Here is a 26,684-nt window from a genome sequence, read left to right as displayed (position 1 = left end):
TTGTATTTTTAGTAGAGACAACAGGGTTTCACCATGTTGGCCAGGCTGGTCTCAAATTCCTCACCTCAATTGATCTGCCCGCCTTGGCCTCCCAAAGTGCTGGGATTACAGACATGAGCCACCGCGCCCGGCCACATTAAATTAATTTTTAAAAAAATTCAGCCCGGGGTGGTGGCTCACACCTGTAATCCCAGCACTTTGGGAGACTGAGGCAAGCAGATCACCTGAGGTCAGGAGTTTGAGACCAGCCTGGCCAACATGTGAAACCCCATCTCTACTAAAAATACAAAAAATTTGCTGGGCATGGTGTTGCGCATGTGTAATCCCAGCTACTCAGGAGGCTGAGGCAGAAGAATTGCTTGAACCCAGGAAGCAGAGGTTGCAGTGAGCCGAGATCGCACCACTGGACTCCAGCCTGGGCAACAGAAAGAGACTCTGTCTCAAAAAAAAAAAAAAAAAAAAATTCAGTTTCGCAGTCACTTTTCATGTACTTAGTATCCACATGGGAGCTTTTGGTTACCATATTAAACAGCATAAATACAGTGTTCATCATCATAGAATGTTCTGTTGGACAGTGCTGTTCTAGATCACTAATTATTAACTTTCTATTTAAATGCAGTTATTCCCTTTGGAACATCCGAATGAACTGATTAATTTTGGGTCTTGTAAGCATGGTTGTAAATAAGGGCTTAGGATTTAGAGTTTAACAACTTGGCTCATAGTGTCAAATCCACTACTTATTAGCTTCCAGATTTTGAGTAAATTACTCACTCATAGTTTCCTCATCTAAAAATGGGGATAATACTATTTATCTTATCATAGGATTGATTTAAAGAATAAATGAAATAAAGTCTATATGGGCTAGGATTTAGCATTTAAAAAAATTCTAATTACTTAAATGACCAATGAAACCCTCAGCAGTATATTTTTTAAATGGACATATTGTCCTAGTCATTATTTTAATATCTTGTTTTTTGATCTTTTAAAATTAAAACCTTAAATTTATTATTGCTTAAATAAAAATTGTTTGTAGCTTAATCAAGTACTTAATTAAAGTTTGGATAGTTAAAAGCAATCGATGGGTATTATTTGAGCAACGGCTCTTCTGAATTCATTGATACGTTGATCATACCTCTCAAGTATGTGTTTTACATGTTTTTGTAAAAATGGACAACTTGAGTATCCATTCTTTGAATAAATGTACCTTATGTCACTTAGATATGTATGTAAGATTGCTGTTAAATAAAGGAACTTGGTTTCAGTAAGAAAATGCCTAATTAGTACTTCAAATATCATTCTGAAGCTAACAAAATAGGAAATCATGATACATGAAAAGTTCTTTATGGGTTCACTATAGGCCAGTTTTAAATTGTGGTAAAGGCTCCCTTCAGTTTTATTTTGGTGATAGAATTGTATATGGAGCAGAGTGTCTTGGTTTAAGTTACCTGATTCTTAAAGAGAAAGCAGGAGTTTCAATGTTTCCTAAAAGGTTAAATAAGCAACTTTATCCATAAGTTAAATATGTAACCAACAATCAGTGACCTTTCTAAAAATGTAATTCTAATATTATTTGCTAAGTAGTCATAATTTCTGATTGATTAATTAGATATCACAATTTATTCTTTCTGTTTGTCCTCAACTCTCTCATAAAATAGATCCCAAATGTACCTCAGGAAGCTCTGGATAAATTATTATCATTTACACACAAACTCAGAGAAACACAGGATCCAACGGTAAGCCTAGGCTTTTTTCCACAAGATTTTCTATTGTTGTTATGCTGCTGGCTTTCTTTTCTTAGAATTCAGTACTTAAAATCTATTTTTTAAGCTGGTATTTTATTTTTCAGAATCCCTTATGCTATGCTTTTGTTCTATGCATATGTTTTACTCTGATTTCAGTGATTTTAACATTTCTTCCAACTCCTCCTAGCTGATGTTGTAGAAAGCAACTTGTAGCTCCAGAGAAGCACTTGATGTTCATTGGGGTTCTGCTCTGTCCCCTCTGTCTCCTATGCTGAGCAGTGTTATCTATTCTTATGGCTTCAAGTACTCACTACAAGTTACTGCCTGCATCTTTATCTTCAGCTTCTAACCTTTCATTCCTGATTGACTTGTATTTCCATTTCTGGATGGCATGTGAGAAAGATAAAGGCTGTCACTGTTTAACTCTGTGTTTCAATGTCCTCATCTGTAAAATGGGAACAGTACAATCTAATTCATAAAATAGTCTCAATGATTAAACATAAAAATGGGTGTAAAGAATCTCCTTCTTAGTAACTGCTTGCTAAATGTTAATTTCTTTCACTTTTCACCTGAATATTCTGAGATTATTGCAAATTCACATTATCTTGTACAGCTAAACTGTCTTTCCACTTTAACTCTATTTCTATTCTTGATTTAATTTCCTGGCTTTGTTAATAATCTATCTGCCAAATTACCTGAATTAGAAACCTTAACATCATTGTGGATTTCTTGCTTTCTTGCTGTCTTAATCTGAAAGCAAATCTCACCAATTTAGCAACTTTATGTCTCATCTGCTCTTATCTCTTGTCAGTATCTGTCCTAGTAGTAGATTTCATGATCTTTCTTCTAGAGTATTATATCCTCTTGACTGCCTTCTTTCCCAATAATTCATTCATCATATAACTCTAGTAATTTCCTGTTGCTGTCTAATAAGTTACCATAAATCAGTGGCTTAAGATAATAGAAATTTATTTTCTTTTTGTCTGGACAACAAAAGTCTCAAATCGATATGACTGAGCCAGAATCAAAAGTCTCAAATCAGTATGTCTGAGCTGTACTCCCTCGGAGGCTCCAGGGGAGAATCTATTCCTTGCTTCTTCTGGGTTTTGGTGGCTGCCAGCATTCCTTGACTAGTGGACTCACTGTATCAATCATGCCTTCGTCTTTACATCACCTTCTCCCCTGTGTTTGTGTCAAATCTCCCTCTTTCCTTCTCATTCAAGATTCTCATTCAATCTCATATAAGACTGCATTGAGGGTCCACACATAGTGCAACATAATCTCCACATCTCAAAATCCTTACCTTAATTTTATCTGCAAAGTCAATTTTGCCATAGAAAGTAACTGACAGTTTCCAGAGATTAGGATGTGAATTTTTTGGGGGGATGGGGGTGGTAACTTTCTAGCTGTCACAGGTACCCTGTTAATTACCTCTCTGGGACCTCATCTCCAAATACTTTCTCCTTTACCCATTGTTTTTAGCTACACTGGTGTCTTTGTGGTTCCTTGAACATACTAGTGCCTGCCCCAAGGCCTTTGCCAGTTGGTGTTTCCTCTGCCTAGATTATTCTTCCCTGGATAACTGCATGTTTGCTCACTTTCCTTTGTGGGATTTTCTCAGGTGGTCACCTTTTCTGTGAGGTCTTCCTAAAGCACTCTAGAATCAAAATTCTATCCCATTTTATTTCCCTCCCTCTTTCTGCTTTAAGGTTCTTTATAGGGCTTCTCACTCTTTGACATAGTGTATGTTTTACTCACTTATTTTTTTGTCGTCTGTCTTCCTTCACTCGGATTTCAGTTCTAGGATTGCAGGGATTTTTGCTTTGTTCCCTGTAGTCTTTTCAGCAACTGGAACTTCACACAATAGGTATTCCTGCTTTGACAGTATTCTTACTGTAGTATTCTGCTGGGAATACTATAGGGTACAAAGTTAGAGATTAGCAATGTATTCTACAAGTATCTGTTAAATAAATGGATGGATGAATCTTCCATATTGTCCCTGGAATGATCTTTCCCAAATCCATTTCCTAAGTTCTTCCCCTTGGTTAAAACCATTAAGAGATGGACTCTTTTTGTCTGTAGGCTGAAGACAGTCTGCTAAACATGACTGCTGAGCTCCCTCTGACCCTAAGCTGCTCATCCAGCCTCAGTTTCTGCAAACTCTCTTGAATCATCCTCAGCTCTTCCCACGGTTAGCTGTTTGCTGTTTTCTAATCCCGCCTGTACTCAAATGTCTCTGCTTTAGCTAATGCCTGGAATGTGCTTTTTCTCTCCATCCACTTGTCCCTTAGTTTCCCTCTTCTCTCAAGTCTCTCTTAGACCCCTTAGGCAGCAGTAACTAATTTGCTTTCATGACACTTGACATATATTTCTGATGTTGACCTATTGCAGTTGTATTATAGTTTACTTTTATTTCCCCAGTTGCTGTTTGAACTCCTTGAGACTGAGTCTTATTTGTTCCTTTATTCCCATTTTCTAGCCTGGTGCCTGGCACATAGTAGACACTTAAATCTTTGGTGAATTAATGAATAAATTGGTTAATTAAAATTTTATTAACAGATTGTCCCTAGAGTTTTTTTCTCCTTTAGAACATGCTACATTTTTATTCTTTTATAAAAATGAAGAATAGAAAAATAATGTTTAATAATTTCTGATGAGAATTAAGCTGAAGTATTACTAACCATGCTAATATGAAAAAACCCTTTAAGGTATACTCTTAAACTGTATAACCATGATAACTAAGGGAATGCACTTCATATTTTCACCCCCCCTTTTTTTTGCAAGATAAAACTACAGTTAGAAATGTTATATTATAAATGTTAAATATATCAGGAATTTTTAAATTAAAGTACACTGTCTATTTTTAACTGGTAATAATGTGAGAGCAGAGATTACCAAACCCTTTATTCAGCACTTAAATGGCTCAACACAAAGCTTATCTCTGATTTTCTCAATGCTGGTTATTATTGCAAAGCATTTTGATGGTTAAAACTAGAAAAACTAGAGAATTGGTGTTCAAATATATGAGCAGTCCTTATTGATCACTGGAATGAAATGTGAAGCCTGAATTCATTATCATGCTTAGAATGAGATTAGAATGTTGTACCGTAAAAAAAATTACCCTGTGGTTTAATTAGACTCATAAGAATCCTCTGGTTAGAGTCATTTGTCAAATATTTTTTATGATTAAAAATAGGAATTTGTCATGGTCCTAGATATTAAAAATGGGAATTTCTAAGTTATATTTGACTTTTGATATCAATAATACTGGCTGAATTTTTTCCTCAATACATCTTTCTTTCTCATAGCAAGTCAGTTGCCAAGTTTATTGTATCCCATCTCTCCATTCTTGTTGCTATTACTTCACTGCAGGTCTTTTTCCTTTATAGGCAGATTATTGAAGTAGCTTTCTGTTTCCTGTCTCAGTTCTCTCTGTCCTTCAACTACTTTATATACTGCTGCTAATTTAAATTAGGAAATAGGCTAGTAATAATCTGATTCTAAAAGCATGTTATGACTTTAAAAGCAGAATCCTATTTCCTTTAAGAGTAAAGCCAAACCCCTCAGAGTGTCATTCATAGGTCTTTGTTGTTTGAGAGAAAGCCTTCCAGCAGGACCTTCTAGTAAAGCTGGCCTGGTTTCCTTATGTTCTACTTGTGGTTCCATTCCTTTTGCTTTCATTCCTTTGATCAGAGCATTTCTGTTGTCCATTTGAATATTTTCATTGCCTGTAGCAGCGGTCTACTGTTCCATTTCTTTTAGCATTAAAGTATATTCTATTTTGAATTGTAATTTATGATTTTATTATATTTGAATATTGTCTTCATGTCTGGAATGCAAATTAATTGAAAACAATAATGGGCCAAATATTTGCTTATATATGAGTTCTTTGAAACTTAGAATATGTTTTTTAATAGAAGAAAGGATATGAGGTGGTCATGCTTTCAACCTAATTCCCAAAGGAAATATAATGCTAATGTAGCTGAAATATAATACTAAAAGCAGACCAATATCTCATGGAGATGTGAAATACACAAGGAAGGATAAATAAATTAATTTTTTTCTTCTTTGGGACATACAGTGATGGCCTTAGGTGGAACATTACAACAAGCAAATGTGCAGTGTGTCTTTGACATTCTCCCCTCATCCATTCTGAACCCTTTGTTAATTTCATAAAGTCCCCTTCTCCAGGCCTTTGAGTGCTCAGGGCCACTTTACTGCCCTCCTCACCCTCTGTGACATTTCACACTGACCTGCCTTGCCCTCCCAAAGGTCTAGTTGCTTCAAAAGTGCTTTCTTCCTCTGGTTTTCAGTGAAAATCACTGTCTTCTAATGCTGCTGATCTAAGTTAGGAACTAGGCCAGTAATAATCTTATTTACTAAATATATGCTAATGTGTAAGTCCTATCACCTTTCTCTGCTGGGTTTGTTTTCATTTTGAAGAGGCTGACTTTTTAAATAATAATTGCTGCCATTTGTTGAGCACCCATATGTATGTGACATGTGCTCAGTGCTTTAGAATCATTTTCTAATTTAACCTTTATAACAACCTTAAAGGTGAGGGCATTACTACTGCCATTTTAAAGGTGAGGAAACTGAGGCTTAAAAAGGTTAAGTAATTTGCCAAGATCACGCAGCTAGTAAATGGGATACTGAGTTGTCTGATTCCAAAGCCTATAAACTTTACCATTATATTATGCTGCCTGCCAAAAGAATTTCAAATCGACAAATATTTTTTGAGTATTTACCATGTCCTGAGTTCTATACTAGCAACTCTATTCATGGAATTTTGGGAAATGCAAGATAACAAAGTGAAATTATTCTGACAGCATAGGAGGATTCAAAACAGCAAACTGTAACACAAGTGACAAATTGGTTTACACCTCTATGGTCAACAGCCTAAATTGTTTACAGCTCTTTTTGGCTATTTTAGAAATCACAAATTTGCTTAAAGCTTTAAGCATTTTCATGATATTTTAACAGCCTGGCTTTGTGTAAGCAGAAAAAAGTGAACAGTCAATTGTACAGCCTAAGTCAAGTGTGACCTGTGTTATGTAACATTCTCCCTATTGCCCCTCCCACTTCCAACTTAGCATAATTGAAATACATTAATTAAATTTAATTGATAAATACTTTAAATAGATTTTAAAAAACTATCTCCAACGATGTTTTAAGTGTAAATTGGTTTCTGTTTATTTTTATTTATAATTAATTAACAGCACATACTTATTTTAAGTTTGGCCTTACCCCTTCAGGAATAATGAATTCTGCTGTGATATCCATCTAAAGGGATGTTAGCAAGTTGAAACAAGACTCTTAACACAATGTGTCTTTTGATAGGCACAATCATTGGCAGCATCACTTTCTACCAGACAACTGTTACGGATTTCTCGTCGGCTGTCACAGTATCCTAATGAAAATCTTCACGGTGCTGTTACTAAAGCCTGCCTTTCCAGGTAAACATATTCTTCTTTCTCACTGCATGTAAGATTCTGGATCTTCACTAAAACTATAACAAGTTTAACTGATGGTATATATTCCCAGTTTTTAAAAATATATTGGTCTGAATACAGAGCTATTTCAGCCTTGTCCCACTGATTAGAACTTATTTAGTACAACATATTATCTTTTAAAATTAATTTTTATCCTTAATTTGTATGGGTACATAGTCAGTGTATCTATTTATGGGGTACATGAGATACTTTGATACAGGCAATATGTAGTAACCACAACAGGGTGAATGGCATATCCATCACTCCAAGCATTTATCATTTCTTTGTATTATGAACATTACAATTATACTTTTAGTTAATTAAAAATGAACAATAAATTATTGTTGACTATAGTCATCTTGTTGTGCTATCGAATACTACATCTTCATTCTATCTAACTATGTTTTTGTACCCGTTAACCATTCCCTTCCCCACTTCCCACTACCCTTCCCAGCTTCTGGTAACCATCCTTCTACTCTCTCTCCATTAATTTTATTGTTTTAATCTTTTAGCTTTTAGACATGAATGAAAATGTGTGAAGTTTGTCTTTCTATGCATGGCTTATTTCACTTTAAAATAATGAGCTCTAGTTTCATCCATGTTGTTAAAAATGACAGAACTTCATTCATCTTTTTTATGGCTGAACAGTACTTTATTGTGTGTGTGTGCGTATACCACATTATCCATTTGTTGATGAACACTTAGGTTGCCTCCAAATCTTAGCTATTGTGAATAGAGCTACAAAAAAATGGGAGCACAAACCTCTCTTTGATATATGAATTTTTTTCCTTTGGGGTATATACCTAGCAGTAGGATTGGTGGATTATATGGTTGTTCTAGTTATTGTTTTTTGTTTTTTTTTTTTTAACTCCATACAGTTCTATACAGTGGTTATACTAATTTATGTTTCCACCCACAATGTACAAGAGTTCCCTTTGCTCCACATACTCACTGGCATTTGTTATTGCCTATCTTTTGGATAGGAGCTATTTTAACTGGGGTGAGGTGATAGCTCATTGTAGTTTTGATTTGCATTTCTCAAATCATCAGTGATGTTGAGTACCTTTTCATGTACCTATATGCCATTTGCATCTCTTTTTTTGAGAAATTTCTATTCAGATCTTTCTTGCATTTTATAATCAGATTATTTCTTGCATTTTATAATCAGAGTTGTTTGAACTCATATATTTTATTTATCAATCCCTTGTTAGATGGATGGTTTGCGAATACTTTTTCCCATTCTGTGGGTTGTTTCTTCACTTTGTTGACCATTTCCTTTGCTGCACAAGAAGCTTTATAACTCAGTGTGATCCTATTTGTCCTATTTTTGCTTTGGTTGCCTAGCTTGTGGAGAATTACTTAAGAAGTTTTTGCCCTCACCAATGTCTTGGAGAGTTTTTCCAATGCTTTCTTTTAGTCGTTTCATAGTTTGAGATATTAGATTTAATTCTTAATCCATTTTTTTTTTATTTTTACAAGAGATTGGGGTCTGCTTTCATTCTTCTACATATGGATATCCAGTTTTCCTAGCTCCATTTATTGAAGAGATTGTCCTTTCCCCAGTGTATGGTTTTGACACCTTTGCCAAAAATGAGTTCACCATAGATGTATGGATTTGTTTCTGGGTTCTCCATTCTGTTCCATTGGTCTATGTGTCTGTTATACTAGTACCATGCTGTTTCAGTTACATACCTCTGTAGTATAATTCAAAGTCAGGTAATGTGATTACTTCAATTTTTTTCTTTTTGCTCAGGATGTCTTTGGCTATTCTGGGTCTTTGTGGTTTCATATAAATTTTAGAAATTCTATTTCTGTAAAGAATGTCATTGGTATTTTGACAGGGATTGCATTTAATTTGTAGATTGTTTGCAGTAGTATGGACATTTTAACAGCATTGATTGCTCCAATCCATGAACATGGAATACCTTTCCATTTTTTGGTGTCCCCTTCAATTTCCGGCATCAATGTTTTATAGTTTTCATTGCAGAGATCTTTCCCTTCTTTGGTTAAGTTTATTCTTATGTATATTATTTTATTTGTTGCTGTTATAAATTGGATTACTTTTTTATTTCTTTTTCAGATTGTTCACTGTTGACATATAGAAATGCTACTGATTTTTGTATGTTGATTTTGTGTCCTGTAATTTTGCTGAATTTGTTGATCAGTTCTAATAGGTTTCTGTTGGATTCTTTAGGATTTTTTTCAAGTATGAGCCCGTTATCATCTGCAAACAAGGATAATTTAATATCTTCCTTTCCAATTTGAATACCATTCATTTCTCTCTCTTATCCAATTGCTCTAGGTAAGCTTTCCAGTACTGTGTTGAATAACAGATGTGAAAGTGTATATCCTTGCCTTGTTCCAGATCTTGGAGGAAAGGCTTTTAGTTTTTCCCTTTCAGGGTTGTTATGGGTTGGATCTGCGTCCCTGCGCAAATCTCATGTCTCATTCTAATCCCCAGTGTTGGAGAAGCTTTGTAACTCAATGTGATCCCATTTGGGAGTTGACTGGATCATGGGGATGGATTTCCCCCTTGGTGATGGTCTCATGATAGTGAGTTCTCATGAATTCTGGTTGTTTAAAAGTTGGTGGTATGTCTTTCTTTTTCTCCTGCTCTGACAATGTGAAGTGTTCGTTCCTTCTTTGTCTTTTGCAATGATTTTAAGTTTTCTGAAGCCTCCCTATAAGCCAAGAAAATGCCAGTGACATGCTTCCTATACAGCATGCAGAACCATGAACCAATTAAAATTCTTTTCTTTATTAAGTACTAAGTCTCAGATATTTCTTTATAGTAGTACAAGAATGGACTAACACAACAAGTATGATACTAGCTATAGGTCTGTTATATATGGCTTTTATTGTGCTGAGGTATACTCAGTGTTTTAAAAAATTTATTTATTTTTATTTTGTTAGTTATTTTAAATGTGGAGTCTCACTTTTTGCTAGGCTGTATCGTTTTTGTCTTGAAATCTATTTTGTCTGATATAAAAATAGTGACTCCTGTTTTTTGTTTGTTTGTTTGCTTCATTTGGAATCGAATATTTTTTTTATGTCTCTTTATTTTCAGTCTATGTATCATCATAGATGAAGTATGCTTCTTGTAGACAACATATCATAGTGCAGTGGCTCTTCACACGCACAATCTCTCTGCTGATCAATACAGGAGTTTTGACTGGCTCTGTTTCTGACCTGGGCCAATTCACCCGTCCTTAGGCAACCTGGTGGTTCCCCACTTCTGGGAGATAACCATATTGATGCTGAACTTAGTGCAGATACCTACTCAATATAGTGCACTACAACCTAGAATGCCTGAGCTCTAGCCATTCTCTTGCCTCAGTTTCCTGTGTAGCTGGGGCTATAGGCATGCCCCACTGTGTCCAGCTATCCTCATCATTTTAAGGGTTTTCATCATGAAGGGATATTGAATTTTATAAACTTCTTTTTCAGCATCAATTGAAATGATCATATGGCTTTTGTTTTTCATTCTCTTGATATGATGTATCACATTGACTGATGTACATGCGTTTAACCATCCTTGCATCCCCAGCACAAATCCCGCTTGGTCATGATGAATGATCTTTATAATGTGTTGTTGAGTTTTGCTTGCTACTATTTTGTTAAGGTTTTTTGCATCAACATTTGTCAAGGATATTGACCTCTGGTTTTCTTTTTTTGATGTGTCTTTCTCTGGTTTTGGTATCAGAGTAATAGTTGCCTTGTAGAACAAGTTTGGAAGTATTCCCTCCTCCTCTATTTTTCAGAATGTTTTGAGTAGCATTGGTGTAAGTTCTTCTGTAAATGTTTGGTCAGATTCAGCAGGCAAGCAATCAGGGCACGGGTTTTTCTTTGCTGAAGACTTTTTATTATAGTGTCAATCTCGTTATTTGTTATTGGTTTGTTCACATTTTGTATTTCTTCGTAGTTCAATCTTGGTAGATTGTGTGTGTTTAAGAATGTCTCCATTTCTTCTCGGTGTTACAGTTTATTGGCATATAGTTGCTTATGGTAGCATCTGATGTTCCTTTGTATTTCTGTGGTAACAGTTGTAATGTCTCCTTTTTCATCTCTGATTTTATTTATTTGAGTCTGTTTTTTCTTAGTTGGGGTAAAGGTTTGTCAATTTTATCTTTTCAAAAAACTTTTCATTTCATTGATCTTTTGCATGTTTTAATTTAAATTTTATTTGTTTCTGCTGTGATGTTTATGATCTCTTGTACTAATTTTGGGTTTGGTTTGCTCCTACATGTCTAGTTCTCCAAGATACATTGTTAGGTTGTTTATTTGACATTTTTCTACTTTTTCGATGTAGGCTCTTATTGCTCTAGACTTCTTTTATACTGCTTTTGTTATATCCTTTAGGTTTTGGCATATTTCCATTTTCATTTGTTTCAATACATTTTTCAGTTTTCTTCTGAATTTCCTCATTGATTCACTGGTTATTCAGGAGCCTATTATTTAATTTTCGTGTATTTGTGTAGTGTCCAAAATTCCTCTAGTTATTGATTTCTGGTTTTATTCCATTGTGGTCAGAGAAGATACTAGACATCATTTTTTATTTTGGTTTGAATTTTTTAAGACTTGTTTTGTGGCATAACATATGGTCTCTCCTTGAGAATGATTCATGTCCTGAGGAGAAGAATGTGTATTCTGCAACCATTGGATAACATGTTATGTAAATATCTGTGAGGTCCATTTGCTCTATAGTGCAGATTAAGTCCAACATTTTTTTGTTGATTTTCTCTCTGGGTGATCTGTCCAATATTGAAGTCTCCAACTAATATTGTATTAGGCTCTATCGCTCTCTTTTGCTCTAAAAATATTTGCTTTATATATTTGGATGCTCTAGTGTTGGGTTCATATATATTTAAAATGGTTATATGCTCTTGCTGAATTGACCCCCTTATCATTATATAGTAATCTTCATCTTTTCTCATAGTTTTTGTCCTGAAATCTATTTTGTCTGATAAAAGTTTAGTGACTCCTGGTTTTTCTTTTTGTTTCATTTGGCATGGAATATTTTTTCTGTCCCTTTATTTTCAGTCTGTGTATTTTCATATGTGAAGTATGTTTCTTATAGACAACAGATCACTGAGTCTCATATTTATTAATACATTTTACTACTCTGTCTTTTGATGGGAAAGTTTAGTCCATTTACATTGAGTGTTATTGATGAGTAAGGAACTATTCTTGCCATTTTGTTATTTGTTTTCAGGTTGTGTTATGGTCTTTGCTTCCTTCTTGCCTTACTTCATGTCTTCCTTTAGTGAAGGTGATTTTCTTAGTGGTGTATTTTAATTTCTTGCTTTTCATTTGCTTTGTATCCATTGTAGGTTTTTTGGTTTGAAGTTACCATAAGGCTTGCATATAATGCCTTATAACCCATTATTTTAAACTGATGACAACTTAATACTGATTGCATAAACAAACAAAGAGAAAAAAACTAATAAAAACTCTACACTCTTTGTCCACACTCTTTTAACTTTTTGTTGTTACTGTTTATATCTTATCCATCTATGTCTTGAAAAGTTGTTATTATTTTTGTTCAGTCATCTTTTAATCTTTATTCTCAAGTTATAAGTAGTTTATATACTACAAATAAAATGTTACAATATTCTGTCTTTTTCTGTGTACTTACTATTACCAGTGAATTTTGAGGCTTCAGATATAGATATTTCTTTTTTTTTTTTTTTCCTGAGATGGAGTTTTGCTTTTGTCACCCAGGCTGGAGTACAATGGCACAATCTTGGCTTACTGCAACCTTTGCCTCCCAGGTGCAAGCAATTCTCCTGCCTCAGCCTCCCAAGAAGCTGGGATTACAGGGTGTGTGCCACCACACTGGCTAATTTTTTGTATTTTTACTAGAGACGGGGTTTCACCATGTTGGTCTCAGTTGGTCTCAGTCTGGTGTCGAATTCCTGACCTCCAATGATCCGCCTACTTCAGCCTCTCAAAGTGCTGGGATTACACATGTGAGCCACTGTGTCCAGCTGGCTTCAGATATTTATTATTGCTTATTAATGTCCTTTTTCCTTTTTTCCCCGTAGGACAAGTGTGATGTTTATTAAATCCCTCAGCTTTTGTTTGTCTGGAAAAGTTTATATTTCTCCTTAATGTTTGAAGGATATTTTTGCTGGTTATTCTATTTTAGGATAAAAGCTTTTTCCTTCAGCACGTTCAATGTATCACGCTAACTCTCTACTGGTTTGTAAAGTTTCCACTCAGAAGTCAGCTGCCAGACCTAATGAAGCTCCATTGTATGCTGTTTGTTCCTTTTCTCTTGCTGCTTTTAGGTACCTCAAATGTCTTGAGGCTGTGGTTTTTTTTGTTTTTTGGTTTTTTTTTTTAGTTAAATTTGCCTGGTGTTCTATAACCTGTTGGGCTGGAATGTTGATATCTTTCTCTAGGTTTGGGAAGTTCTCTGTTATTATCCCTTTGAATAAATTTTCTACTCTGATCTCTCTCTACCTTCTCTTTAAGGCCAGTAACTGTTAGATTTGTTCTTTTTAGGCTATTTTCTAGATCTTGTAGGCATGTTTTATTCTTTTTCATTTTTTTATTCCTTTGTCTCTGACTGTGTGTTTTGAAATAGCCTGTCTTCAAGCTTACTAATTTTCTCTTTTTGCTTGATCAATTTTCCTGTTGACAGACTCTGATGTGTTCTTCAGTATTTCAATTGAATTTTTCAGCTCTAGAATTTTGACTTGATTTTTAAAAATTATTTCAATTACTTTGTTACATTTATCTGATAGAACTCTGAATTCCTTCTCTGTGTTATCTTGAATTTCATTGAGCTTCCTCAAGACAGCTATTTTGAATTTTCTTTCCTTAAAATCACTGATAAGGGTTGGCTGTGTCCCCACCCAAATCTCATCTTGAATTGTAGCTCCCATAATTCCCACATATTGTGGGAGGGATCCAGTGGGAGATAATTAATCATGGGTTTGGGTCTTTCCCATGCAATTCTCATAACAGTGAGTAAGTCTCACAAGAACTCATGGTTTTATAAGGGAGTGTTTCCCTGCACAAGTTCTCTTCTCTTGTCTGCCAAGATGTGAGATGTGCTTTTACTTTCTACCATGATTGTGAGCCCTCCCCAGCCACATGGAACTGTGATTCCATTAAACCTCTTTCTTTTGTAAATTGCCCAGTCTCAGGTATCAGTGTGAAAACAGACTAATATAGTCACATATATCTGTCTCTCTGGGATTGGTCACTGGTACCTTATTTGATTGTTTGGTAAGGTCATGTTTTTCTGAATGGTCTTGATGTTTGTGGATGTTCATTGGTGTCTGGGCATTGAAGAGTTAAATATTTAGTGTAGTTTTCCTTGCCTGGGTTTGTTTGTACCTGTCCTTCTTGGGAAAGCTTTCCAAGTATTCAAAGAGAATTGAGTGTGTGATTTAATTCTGGTCACTGCAGCCATACATGCATTAGGGGCACCCCATGCCCTGTAATGCTGGAATTCTTGCAGACTCAGAGAGATATCACATTGGTAGTCTTGGGTAAGATCCAGGAGAATTCCTTGGACTGCTAGACAGAGACTGTTGCTCTCTTCACTTACTTTCCTTCAAACAAGTAAAGCCTCTCTCTCCATGCTCAGCTGTCTAGAGTTGGGAGAGGAGTGACTACCACCAGACTCTGCTGAGTCAGACTTGAAGCCAACACTATACTGGGTCTTGCCCAAGGTTTGTGGTAACTATTGCCTGGCTACTACTAATGTTTATTCAAGGCCCAAATGTTCTTTAGTCAGGTTGTGATTCATCTTGCTAGGCCTGGGAATCTCCCTTCAGGGCAGTGGGTTCCCTTCTGGCCCAGGTTGGGTGTCAGAATGTCATCCAGGAGCCAAAGCCTGGAACCAGGGGTTTCAGCAGTCTGCTTGGTGCTTTATTTTACTTTGGCTGAGCTAATACCCAAATTGTAAGACAAAGTTTTCTTTACTCTCCCCTCTCCTTTCCTCCAGTGGAAGGAATCTCTGCCAAAGGTGCAAGCTGTGCTGCCTGGAGTTGAGGGAGAGACAGTGCAAGCACTGCCTTGGCTGTCTGCACTCGTGTCTGACTGAGTCACATGCACCCCAACTCTACTGACTCTGAGCATAGCACCAGGAGTTGCCCAGGAATTGTATTCCTGTGACCTAGACAGCCTTTCAAGTTTATTTGGAACACCAGAGCACTTTAGCCTGTGGTGATAGGCCTAGTTAGAATTCAGGTTCTGACCACTGAATGAGAGGTGATTATTCCACTCTAGCTAGTGCTGTTTTAAATGCTCCCTCCATGGGCACTGGCTGAATGCTGCACTATTGCTCCACTGTGACAGGGTAGCACTGAATTCCATGCAAAATACCACGATCAATGTGTTCTTTCTCCCCTAAGTACACTGATTTTTTTTTCCCTGAGCCATGTAGCACCACTAGGGGATGGGAAGAGATGGTGTAGGCAATTCAAGACTATCTTTCCTACCTTCTTCAGTGCCCCCTTCCTTCATATGATGTTAAAACCAGGTACTGTGATTATTAACCTGGTTTTTGGTTCTTATGAAAGTGCTTTCTTATGCAGATAATTGTTAATTTGGTGTTCCTGTGGAGGGGAGGACAATTGCTGGAGGGTTCTATTCAGCTTTCTTAGTCTACCTTCATTCCATCAATATATTATCTTATTTAGCATTCAATAATTTTCAGAGGTATTTTATAAGTGAGAAAATTGTTTAAGTCATTCAAGTCACATAATTATAAATAGTGAGTTTGGGATTTGAATGCTGGTTCATGTGTCTTCTGAGCTAGGGCCCTTTAGCATTATTACACTTATTGCCTCTGAAATTTGTGTTGGAACTTTTCATTTTTGACAGTACTGCTCAATATCTAAATTTAACAAAACTTACATTTTTTCAGTCTGTACTAATTGTTTTCATACCAGTTGGTTAGTGATTATAAAAGATTGGCTTATAGAATTTTCTTACAGAATTACATTTACATGAAGCTATTTAAAAGGATAAAAAGAAAAGATTAAGAACAACTTCCAGTAGGCCCAAAGATTTAGTCTCTTTTCATATGATCTAGTAACTATTTTTATTGTGGCTATGTTTGTTGTCCATTCATTACTTGATAAGAGAAATTAAAGGAGAACCTATTTTCAGTTTTGCAGAATCTTTATTGCCTTCTGTAACCCCTCAGTTTAGTGGGCTGTTTTTCTTGTAGTTGAATTAAGCTTCTTGTGTTGCAACTTGAATTTGTTCTCCTTGTGTGTATCCAGCTAAAATTAAATTCCTTTTCAGTGTCTTCAGAGTAATTATTTGAAGAATGAAAAATTATAGAAAATAACAATATTGATTCTTTTACTAAATATAAAAATTTTAGACTTTCAAAGCATTCTACAGACTATTAGCTATGCCCTGGTAGTTGAATCAACTTTTAAATCCTTTATTAAAAAAAAAAAGCAAATAAAAATAAATCAAAAAAATAAATCAAGTAATGAGTTGATCTAAGAAATTAAAAATATCAAAGTTTTGAGAAATAAAAAGCATATAGAGAATATTGAAAGCAAGCAATGTTTAATTTATTACCAATTCAGTCACAATTTATTACTAATTCAGTCTAAAATGAAAACATAAGAACATTTTTAATAAAGGTCAGAAAAATTAAGAAATGCATTCCTCGTGGATATTTTATTATCTTCTTAAGATAGATTTTCAAGACAATATTGAAAAGAAATAATTTTGGTGTGGTTTTATATTTCCTCTGCTATTTGGAATGGGAAATTTAATGAATCTCTTTTAAAACACAAATATTTTTAAAATGTCTGAAAATAAAAGTCATAGAAAAACTAGTGATCTACATGAACAAACTAGAATGAACTAGATGTCCTCCCCATACACTAGCCAACCTGGAAATTCTGAATAAAATATAATATGTAATTGTTAATTCTTATCCAAACTCAAAAGGAAGAGAATATCAGAGATATCAGAAATTAAATAGGACTAGGGTTACAGTTCTGCTCCAAGAGAAACAAAAACATGTTCATACAAAAACTTCTACATGAATATTCATAGCAATATTATTCATAATAGTGAAAAAGTAAAAACAACTCAAATGACTTTCATCTGCTCAATAGATAAATAAAATGTGTTTTATCCATACAATAAAATCTTATTTAGAAACAAAAAGAAATGAAGTACTGATACATATTACAACATGGATGAACCGTGAAAATACATTAAGTGAAAGAAGCCAAATACTTAGGATCATATATTGTTTGGCTCTGTTTATGTGAAATGCACGGAATAGGGCAAACTCATAGAGATAGAAGGTAGATTGATAGTAGCCTGAGGCCAGGTAGACTGGGGTGGGTAGGAAATAGAGAGTGACTGCTAGTGGGTACAGGGGATCTTTTTTAGGTAAGAAAAATTTTCTAAAATTGCTTGTGGCAATGGTTGCACAACTCTGTGAATATAGTAGAAACCATTGAATTGTATATTTTAAATAGGTGAATTGTGTGATGTGCATTATATCGCAATAGAGTTAATACTTAAGAGGAAATGAAGTAAAAAAGCAATACCAGAATAAGGAGGATGATAATGATATCATGGCTGCCAAAGAGGCTTTCAAATAAGAATGGGGCTAAGTGGTCTAATGCTGGACTTTAATATCTGTTTGGAGACAACAAATGTGGCTGCAGGCATATATGAAGTGAAGAGGTTATAATGAAGATTCCTCCATGAAGGATAGAGTCTGGAAGTGCTCCTTGTTTCCATAGACTAAAAAATGTTTACCCACATGCCCTGAATAATGATGAGAAAGCTTACCATCTCCCTGGAACTTGGGATGGGAAAGAAACTGTCATCATGAGAAATCAAATGCCCCACATTGCCCAGGTGCAGGTATGAGGATCCATGTTGATGCCATCTGTAAATGCAGTACCAAAAAGTACTAAGTTAACATGAAAAACTTATCCTGGATCATTTAATTACTTGGTGCCTTAGTAGAAAACACCAATCTTGAAAACTAATCTGTAACAAACACTTTTACAAGATCCAGGACACTAAATATCCTATCTGAATATGATAGGATATGATAAGTAATAAACGACATTTAGGAAAAAAAGCCGTAAGAGAGATTTGGCAGATACAACATTTAGAAGAAATAGAACTTCAAGAACTCAAAATAATAGAACAATTTGAAACTATCAAATAAATATGTTTAAGATATTAAAACAGGAGGAATCAAAAACTGAATGACTAGGATAGAGGAGAAAAAGAACTGGTAGATCTGAAAGAAAAATCAAAGAGACAAAACTTTTTGAAATGCAGAATATAATCATTGAAAGAAAACAAGCAAATGGACAAACCATCAAACAAAATCCACTGGGCACTTAATTAGTAAATTAGACTATTGAAGAGAGAATAAAGTGGAGAGAAAATAGCTTGGGATGCAGCACAGCAAAGTAAAGAGATAGAAAACCTGAAAGAGTTGTTAATAAACATGTAGGATAAGATAAGAAAGTCTAACATATGTCTAATAGGAATTTAAGAAGAGAGAGAAAAGAGACTGAGGGAGAATAATTGTTCAAAGAAGCAATGGTTTGGAGTGTTCCAGAACAGAAAGCAAAAAGACATGAGCCCACAGATTGAAGAAGTGTATCAGTTCCCAAGTAGGACAAATAAAAACAAATTGATACCTACATACATTATGATGATACTGTACAGCATTAAAGACAAAGAGAAAAACTTATAAATTATGAATGGAAAAAGATATAAGAGAAAAAATGTCAAGCCGACAACTTTAGATCAGCAATAGTAGATTCCAGGATTAGATAGTATCCTGAAAGTGTTGAGAGAAAATAAGTATCAATACCAAAAGTCTTTGCCTCTCGGAATACATTTTCAGCTAAAGACTGTAAAGTTCTTTCAGTAGTGCTGAAATAACTACTAAAGGATATATTTCAGCAAGCAAAAGATTGAATCTGGAAAAAAAGACTGACATGCAGGAAACTATGAAGAGAAAGGAAATAGGCACATATATTGTTAAATTTAAATGTATTGTGAAAAATAAAATAATAAAAATTAATACCAATCTAGGGAAGTATTTCACAACATGGTGAAGCTAAAAACTTACAGAAAATGGAAAAAGAGATTAATGCATTATTAGGTTCTTCTGTTGTTTGGGAAGATAAAAGAAGTATTAAGTAATTTTAGACTTCATTAGTTCAAGTATGTATGTATAAATTTCGGGTAACCACAAATAAAAAGGAAATAAATCCACTGGTGGTAGAAATAAACAAGTAAAAATGTTTTACCTATCAACACAACATAGGTAGAAATGAAAGAAAAAATAAAGAGTAAATATGAGTTTCAGGAGATTTTGCGCTGAGATGATGGGGTCTTCTAGATATACAATCATGTCGTCTGCAAATAGGGACAATTTGACTTCCTCCTTTCCTATTTGAATACCCTTTATTTCTTTTTCTTGCCTGATTGCTCTAGCTAGAACTTCCAGTACTATATTGAATAAGAGTGGTGAGAGAGCATCCTTGTCTAGTGCCAGATTTCAAAGGGAATGCTTCCAGTTTTTGCCCATTCAGTATGATATTGGCTGTTGGTTTGTCGTAAATAGCTTTTATTATTTTGAGATACGTTCCATCAATACCTACTTTATTGAGGGTTTTTAGCATAAAGGGCTGTTGAATTTTGTCAAAGGCCTTCTTTGCATCAATTGAGATAATCATGGGTTTTTGTCTTTGGTTCTGTTTATGTGGTGAATTACGTTTATAGACTTGCGTATGTTGAACCAGCCTTGCATCCCCGGGATGAATCCTACTTGATCATGGTGGATAAGCTTTTTGATGTGCTGTTGCAATTGGCTTGCCAGTATTTTATTGAAGATTTTTTTACATCTATGTTCATCATGGATATTGGCCTGAAGTTTTCTTTTTTTTTTTGTTGAGTCTCTGCTGGATTTTGGTATCAGGATGATGTTGGTCTCCTAAAATGATTTGGGAAGGATTCCCTCTTTTTGGATTATTTGGAATAGTTTCAGAAGGAATGGTACCAGCTCCTCTTTGTATGTCTGGTAGAATTCGGCTGTGAACCTCTCTGGACTTGGGCTTTTTTTTGGATGGTAGGCTCTTAATTGCTGCCTCAACTTCAGACCTTGTTATTGGTCTATTCAGGGTTTCGACTTCTTCCTGGTTTAGGCTTGGGAGGAGGCAAGTGTCCAGGAATTTATCCATTTCTTCCTGGTTTACTCGTTTATGTGCATAGAGTTGTTTGTAATCTCTGATGATGGTTTGAATTTCTGTGGAATCTGTGGTGATACCCCCTTTATCATTTTTTATTGCATCAATTTGGTTATTCTCTCTTTTCTTTTTTATTAATCTGGCTAGTGGTCTGTCTATTTTGTTGATCTTTTTGAAAAACCAGCTCCTGGATTTATTGATTTTTTGAAGGGTTTTTTGTGTCTCTATCTCCTTCAGTTCTGCTCTGATCTTAGTTATTTCTTGTCTTCTGCTAGGTTTTGAGTTTTTTTGATCTTGCTCCTCTAGCTCTTTCAGTTTTGACGATAGGGTGTCAATTTTAGATCTCTCCTTGCTTCTCATGTGGGCACTTATTGCTGTATATTTTCATCTAGAGACTGCTTTAAATGTGTCCCAGAGATTCCGGTATGTTGTGTCCTTGTTCTTGTTGGTTTCAAAGAACATCTTTATTTCTGCCTTCATTTCATTGTTTATCCAGTCAACATTCAAGAGCAAGTTGTTCAGTTTCCATGAAGCTGTGCAGTTCTGAGTTAGTTTTTGAATTCTGAGTTCTAAGTTGATTGCACTGTGGTCTGAGAGACTGTTTGTTATGATTTCCGTTCTTTTGCATTTGCTGAGGAGCGATTTACTTCCAATTATGTGGCCAGTTTTAGAATTGGTGTGATGTGGTGCTAGCCATGTGCAGAAAGCAGAAACTGGACCCCTTCCTGACACCTTAAACTAAAATTAACTCCAGATGGATTAAAGATTTAAACATAAGACCTAACACCATAAAAACCCTAGAAGAAAATCTAGACAAAACCATTCAGGACATAGGCGTAGGCAAGGACTTCATGACCAAAACACCAAAAGCATTGGCAACAAAAGCCAAAATAGACAAATGGGACCTAATTAAACTCCACAGCTTCTGCACAGCAAAAGAAACAGTCATTAGAGTGAATCGGCAACCAACAGAATGGGAAAAAATTTTTGCAGTTTACCCATCTGACAAAGGGCTGATATCCAGAATTTACAAAAAGCTAAAACAGATTTACAAGAAAAAAACTAACAAGCCCATTCAAAAGTGGGCAAAGGATATGAACAGACACTTTACAAAAGAAGACATACATGAGGCCAACAAACATTTTTAATTGACAGTTTTACTACGGGCAAGAGGATTTCAACCTATGAATCTTAGTGTGGATACATTCAATCAATAAGAAAAAAGGTAATGTTATTTTCGAGGTTTCCTCTTTTAACTTTATTAAAACTTGTTTTTCTTATTTATCTCAAATATGGGTATATTATAATTAAGGATTCATGAACAATTTGAAATTACCTCAAAAATGTAAATGTTTGATATTCTAATTTTTGATTTACTGTCAAATTAGTTGAGGAAAAATATTCTAATAAATGAAGATAATGTTAAAATAAAATTAAATAGCCACCCCTAAAAACAAACCAAAGCAAAAACAAATAAAACATTTAGTAAACCAGGAATATTAGTAAACTGTGAGTGGAGAGGAAATTTTTTAATCTGATAAAAGCATCTACCAGAAATTTACAGCAAATATTCTTAAGGCAAAATACTTCTCACATTCTCTTTAGAGTTAGGAACAAAACAAGAAACATCTTTCAGCACTTTTAGCAAGTACATTTGCCCTAGGTTTTATGATTGGCTACATTAAAAATACAAGAGAAAATACACATAAGTTATTAGAACAAACAGAGCTTAGTGAGGTTACCTCTACTCCGAAATCAATGACATTCCTCTACTACAGTAACAATCAATGAGGAAATACAATTTTTTGAAAAAATTCCATTCAAAATAATAGTAGAAAGCTTTGCACACCTAGGAATAATCTAATAAATGGCATGTAATGCTTTAATGGAGAGAAGTATATATCTTTATTCAAAGTTACTGAAGAAGACAAATACATGGAAGGGAAAATTTAGTATTGTAAAACTGTTTTCCCCCAAGTTGATATTTAGATATAATTAGTCAAAATCCCACAAGATTATAATGAGTTTGACAAGCTGATCTAAACATTGGCATGGAAATATAAAGGGCTACTAATAGCCAAGAAATTTTGAATAAGATTAAGGAGAGTATATCAGATCTATGTCAGAGATCAAGATTCATTCTAAATCTGTATTCATTATAATACTATGGTGTTGGTACAAGGAAAAACAAATGGCTATTAGAATAGTTACAGAGCACAGAAACACCCACATATTTGTGAAAAGTTAGTATACATTAGATGTAGCATTGTAAATCAGTGTTGGAATGGGTAGGTTTGTCAATACATGGTTATAAATAAAGATTTTCTACCCTATTCCACACAAAAAGGTAAAATCCAGTTATATGAAACTATAAACTACTTTATAAGTTACAAGCTACAATCTAGGAAAGGTGTTTTACATGATTTATAATTAAGAAAGGTCTGGCATTCAGGGACTATAAAGTAACTATGGATTAATGAGGAAAAAGAATTAACTCAAAGTGGGCAAAGGATGAATAGATATTTATGCAAAGGTTAAATAATTTAAATGACCAATAAACATTTGAAAAGATGCTCAGCTTCATTAATGATCAGTGAAGTGAAATTTAAAATAATAATCAACTACCATTTTATACTTTAAATTTTTTACTTGTATTAATATTTTTTATAAGTGGAAAGGAATGTAATTTTATCACTGCTGTTGGGGTGGAAGTTTCATCACTTTTTTATGCCTAAATATATTATGATTTGACAGTTCCACTTCTTGATATCTACTTTAAAGATAGACCTATATGTGCATATAAGGCGGTATATACAATAATGTTCACTGCATCATTGTTTGTAATAATGAAAAATTCGAAACCTATCTGTCCATCAGTAAGAAATGAATATATAAATTGATATATTTGTATGATAAAATAATTAACAACAGTTAAAGTGAAGTAAATTGCATATATTTATGGTTACATATCATAACACCTTAATATTGAGTAAAAAAAAGAAAATTGCAAAAGGAGATTCAGTATATGACATGATTAGTGATTTGTATAAAATGTTTAATGTGACAAACAGTACAATATATTTTTTATTCATACCTACTTACATAGCAAAGTAAAAAAATATGGATAAGAAATATACACCAGTTTCAGTGTTAGAGTTCTGTCTAGAGATAGAGAGAGAGGAATAGAATTCTTAATATTCTTTGTAATTTTCTATAATATTCTCTTTAATTTTCTGAAATACTGAAATATTTCATAATTAAAAAAACTGAAAAACAAAAATTGGTTACTTTTTATTCTCATACATATTCACTGAATCAAATAATTGATTAATTTTTCCAGTGTTATCAACTGACCGCAAAAATAACTAATCACTCTATGACCCTTTCAACTAGAAATGAATAGAAAACAGCTATTTTGTTTATGCATCATCTGTTGCATAGCAAGTTCTACAGACTCAAAAGCCTTCTTACTAATCTTCTCTTTAGAATAGCATAGTGGCAGAAAGGAACCAAAAATTATTGATTTATATATATATATATATTTAAATTCATTTTATATTGAATCAGTGAAAAGGAATTGAATTTGTGGAAAATTTTAAAACAAAGATTGATACAACTTATTTTCATAAAATATTTTGTGAAGCAGACACAATATCAAAAGTAATTATCTAACCTAAATTTATTAAACATTGAATTTATTAAATATTAGCTGGACTTTTTTTTTTTAATGTAGTTTTAAAAGTGCCATTCATGTATTGATGCCAATGGAATTGAGATTGCAACTATTTTTATCTGAAGAATTCCTTAAGCACTTCATCCTCATACCCTATAACATGAGCATCAATTCAAAGCTTGATGCATGATTTATTTTCTAGATATTTGAAAACTGAAAGAATTACAGGGAAGAATTTAGATTAGGAAATTCTCTAGTAATATGCATTTCAAAAATAATTTTATTATAGAAAAATTAATTACAGGTCTTTGTAATAAGAGTTCTACTTCATTCAAGTGTTTGGTATTTTGCTAACTTATTTACTTCCTGAAAATTTTGAGATGGTCCTCAAAATCCAATTCTATGCTGATTCTTTAGCACAGAAATTTTAAACAGTTATAAGAGTTTAATCAGAAATGAAGATTAACTGTTTCTGATGTTGAGGTAATGAGGAAATTATTCTATTTGTCAGAAACTCAATTTGCATGTGTTTTTCAGAAATTCCCTTTGGATATAAAATGATTTGGTGTCAACACCTATGGATAAATAAATAAATTAGCAAAGTGAATAACATCTATATAAAATTTTCACTGTTTAAGCTATTAGTAATTAATTTTAAAATCACAAGTCTGACAGAACTAATCGTACACAATGTTAAAATTAGAATGATTATAGTTGATGTGAATTTTTTGTTGTCTGGAAGAATGGTTTTGCTTGCAGGAGAGACTATTTGGGGATTTATTTTTGGCTTTAAAAACTAGCATTCAGTTTTATAGTGCTATAATTTTTAAAAATCGAGACCTTCTTTAGACTTTTCTGTTCATTCAGTTAACTCTGTAAGTGTAGCAGATATTAATAATCACTTTTAACAGCCTTTGAAAAATGTCCGGTTCCAACTCAGCTAAATAAAATACCTTCAAACATTTGAAATGGTTAATACATTTTATATATTCTGTTTCCTTTTAAGTGCTTTGGATGTCTCAATTAACAAACAAAACCTTCCTGAGTAATTAATGCACAAATATAACCAATTAAATTTATAAATAGGCTGTAACATTAATTATCTTAAATATTCCAATACTATTTGGAAATTTAAGATTTAAAATCACAAGTACAAATTAATTAATCACTTATATTTTGAATGGAAGTACCACAGAGCCCCTCAGTCTTTTTCATTCACTCTTTTTAGTAACACTCCTTCTAACAGGGCTAGTGATTTGAGAACACCTCTGACCCTTAACAGACTTCTATGCTATCATCCTGAGAAGTCCTATCTGATTCCTTAGTCTAAAGATCCTATCCCATTTCTGTAGCAAAGACTGTTATTTGAATTAGCTTAGCATAACTACCATACTTTATGACTTTCCCAGAGTACAGCTGAATCTTTCTTTGGTTTTTCTAATAACCAAGATCTGATGAGACTAGAGCCTTTCCAATTCCTTTTTTGTTGGTAAAATGAATAAATGCGATGAGTATAATAATTATTTATAAAAGACACCAGGCTGTTCATAACAGTGATAAGTACACTTGGAAAATTTGCAACAGGATATGTGCTTGCTTTGGCTCAGAAAGCTAGGATAGTGAAGAGTAATATTTCATTCATTCATTTATTTGCTTATTTTACCAAGGCCAAGGGAAGACAGGGAAAAAATACATAGAAAACATCAGCGAGTAATGAGAAAGGAAACATTTAATGAATCCCTTACAATCTAGGAAAAACATTAGGATTGGCCTCACACCACCTGATATGTTCCATTCTCCTCATTTGTTGGACAGGCCAATATCTTAGAATGTTCTAGATGTAAATATATTTCAACTTCCATGCTACCTCTGATTATTTGATAGTGCTGCCTGGGTGCTAGATTGAGAATAATGGTGAAGCATGTTCAATATTAGCAGGAAAGAATGCCTGATTAGCAAGCAATGCCTGCCAATACTGGTGAAAGGAAGGCATCCATGCCATATTTGCTATCCTCTGCAGGCTTTGGAGTATAATGTAGAAATGTTCCCATACAGGGCCAATGTTAAGATGTGTTGATACGCAGACTGTATACACATCAGGTATGCCTGGGAATAGCAAACAAATCTAAGCTTAAAAATAGTCAGTGCCAGTCAGGGTGTTCTGATAGAAAGCAATGGAGATGCAGCTGCAGAGCCTAATGTTACCAAGGCAGCCTCTAGTTTGTGGGATAGTGGTAAGAGGAAGGTTAAGCAGGGTGCCAAGACAAGGGCTCAGTAAACAGGACAAAAGCCCAGCTATTGGACTGGGAGATAAGGTGAAGGCTTGCTTTTAAAAGAGATAATGATCTAAGAACTATAATAAAAGTTCAGAGATGAGCAGGAAAGTCTGACTTGATGCTGAACTGAGGAGTTACTAGCATAAAACTATGTAAATTCCTCTATTATAGCCTAGGCCCAAATGAGGCAGGAGGTAAGAGATACTGTCAGATATGTTGGCTGGAATATTACAGTCACAGGAAACCTGACAGTTCTTTATGTTCTGCCTCATGCTCTC

The 26,684-nt window shown here is 34.2% G+C and overlaps 1 protein-coding gene across 5 annotated transcripts in view; it reads left to right on the top strand.

The window, feature by feature from the left end:
* The window catches only part of VWA8 (von Willebrand factor A domain containing 8), a 386,591-nt gene that overhangs the window by 143,963 nt on the left and 215,944 nt on the right, over positions 1–26,684 (top strand). For all 5 annotated transcript variants that reach the window (XM_037729667.1, XM_017503777.2, XM_017503778.2 and 2 more), the window contains 2 exons: positions 1,656–1,733; positions 7,083–7,198. In XM_037729667.1, coding sequence (XP_037585595.1) covers positions 1,656–1,733; positions 7,083–7,198 — 194 coding nt within the window. The remainder of the gene's footprint in view (positions 1–1,655; positions 1,734–7,082; positions 7,199–26,684) is intronic.

The sequence above is a fragment of the Cebus imitator genome, unplaced genomic scaffold, assembly GCF_001604975.1.
Source record: "Cebus imitator isolate Cc_AM_T3 unplaced genomic scaffold, Cebus_imitator-1.0 Scaffold314, whole genome shotgun sequence".
Classification (NCBI taxonomy): Eukaryota; Metazoa; Chordata; class Mammalia; order Primates; family Cebidae; genus Cebus; species Cebus imitator.
Note: the sequence above shows the minus strand (reverse complement) of the source record. Positions and strands in the feature narration are given on the sequence as shown.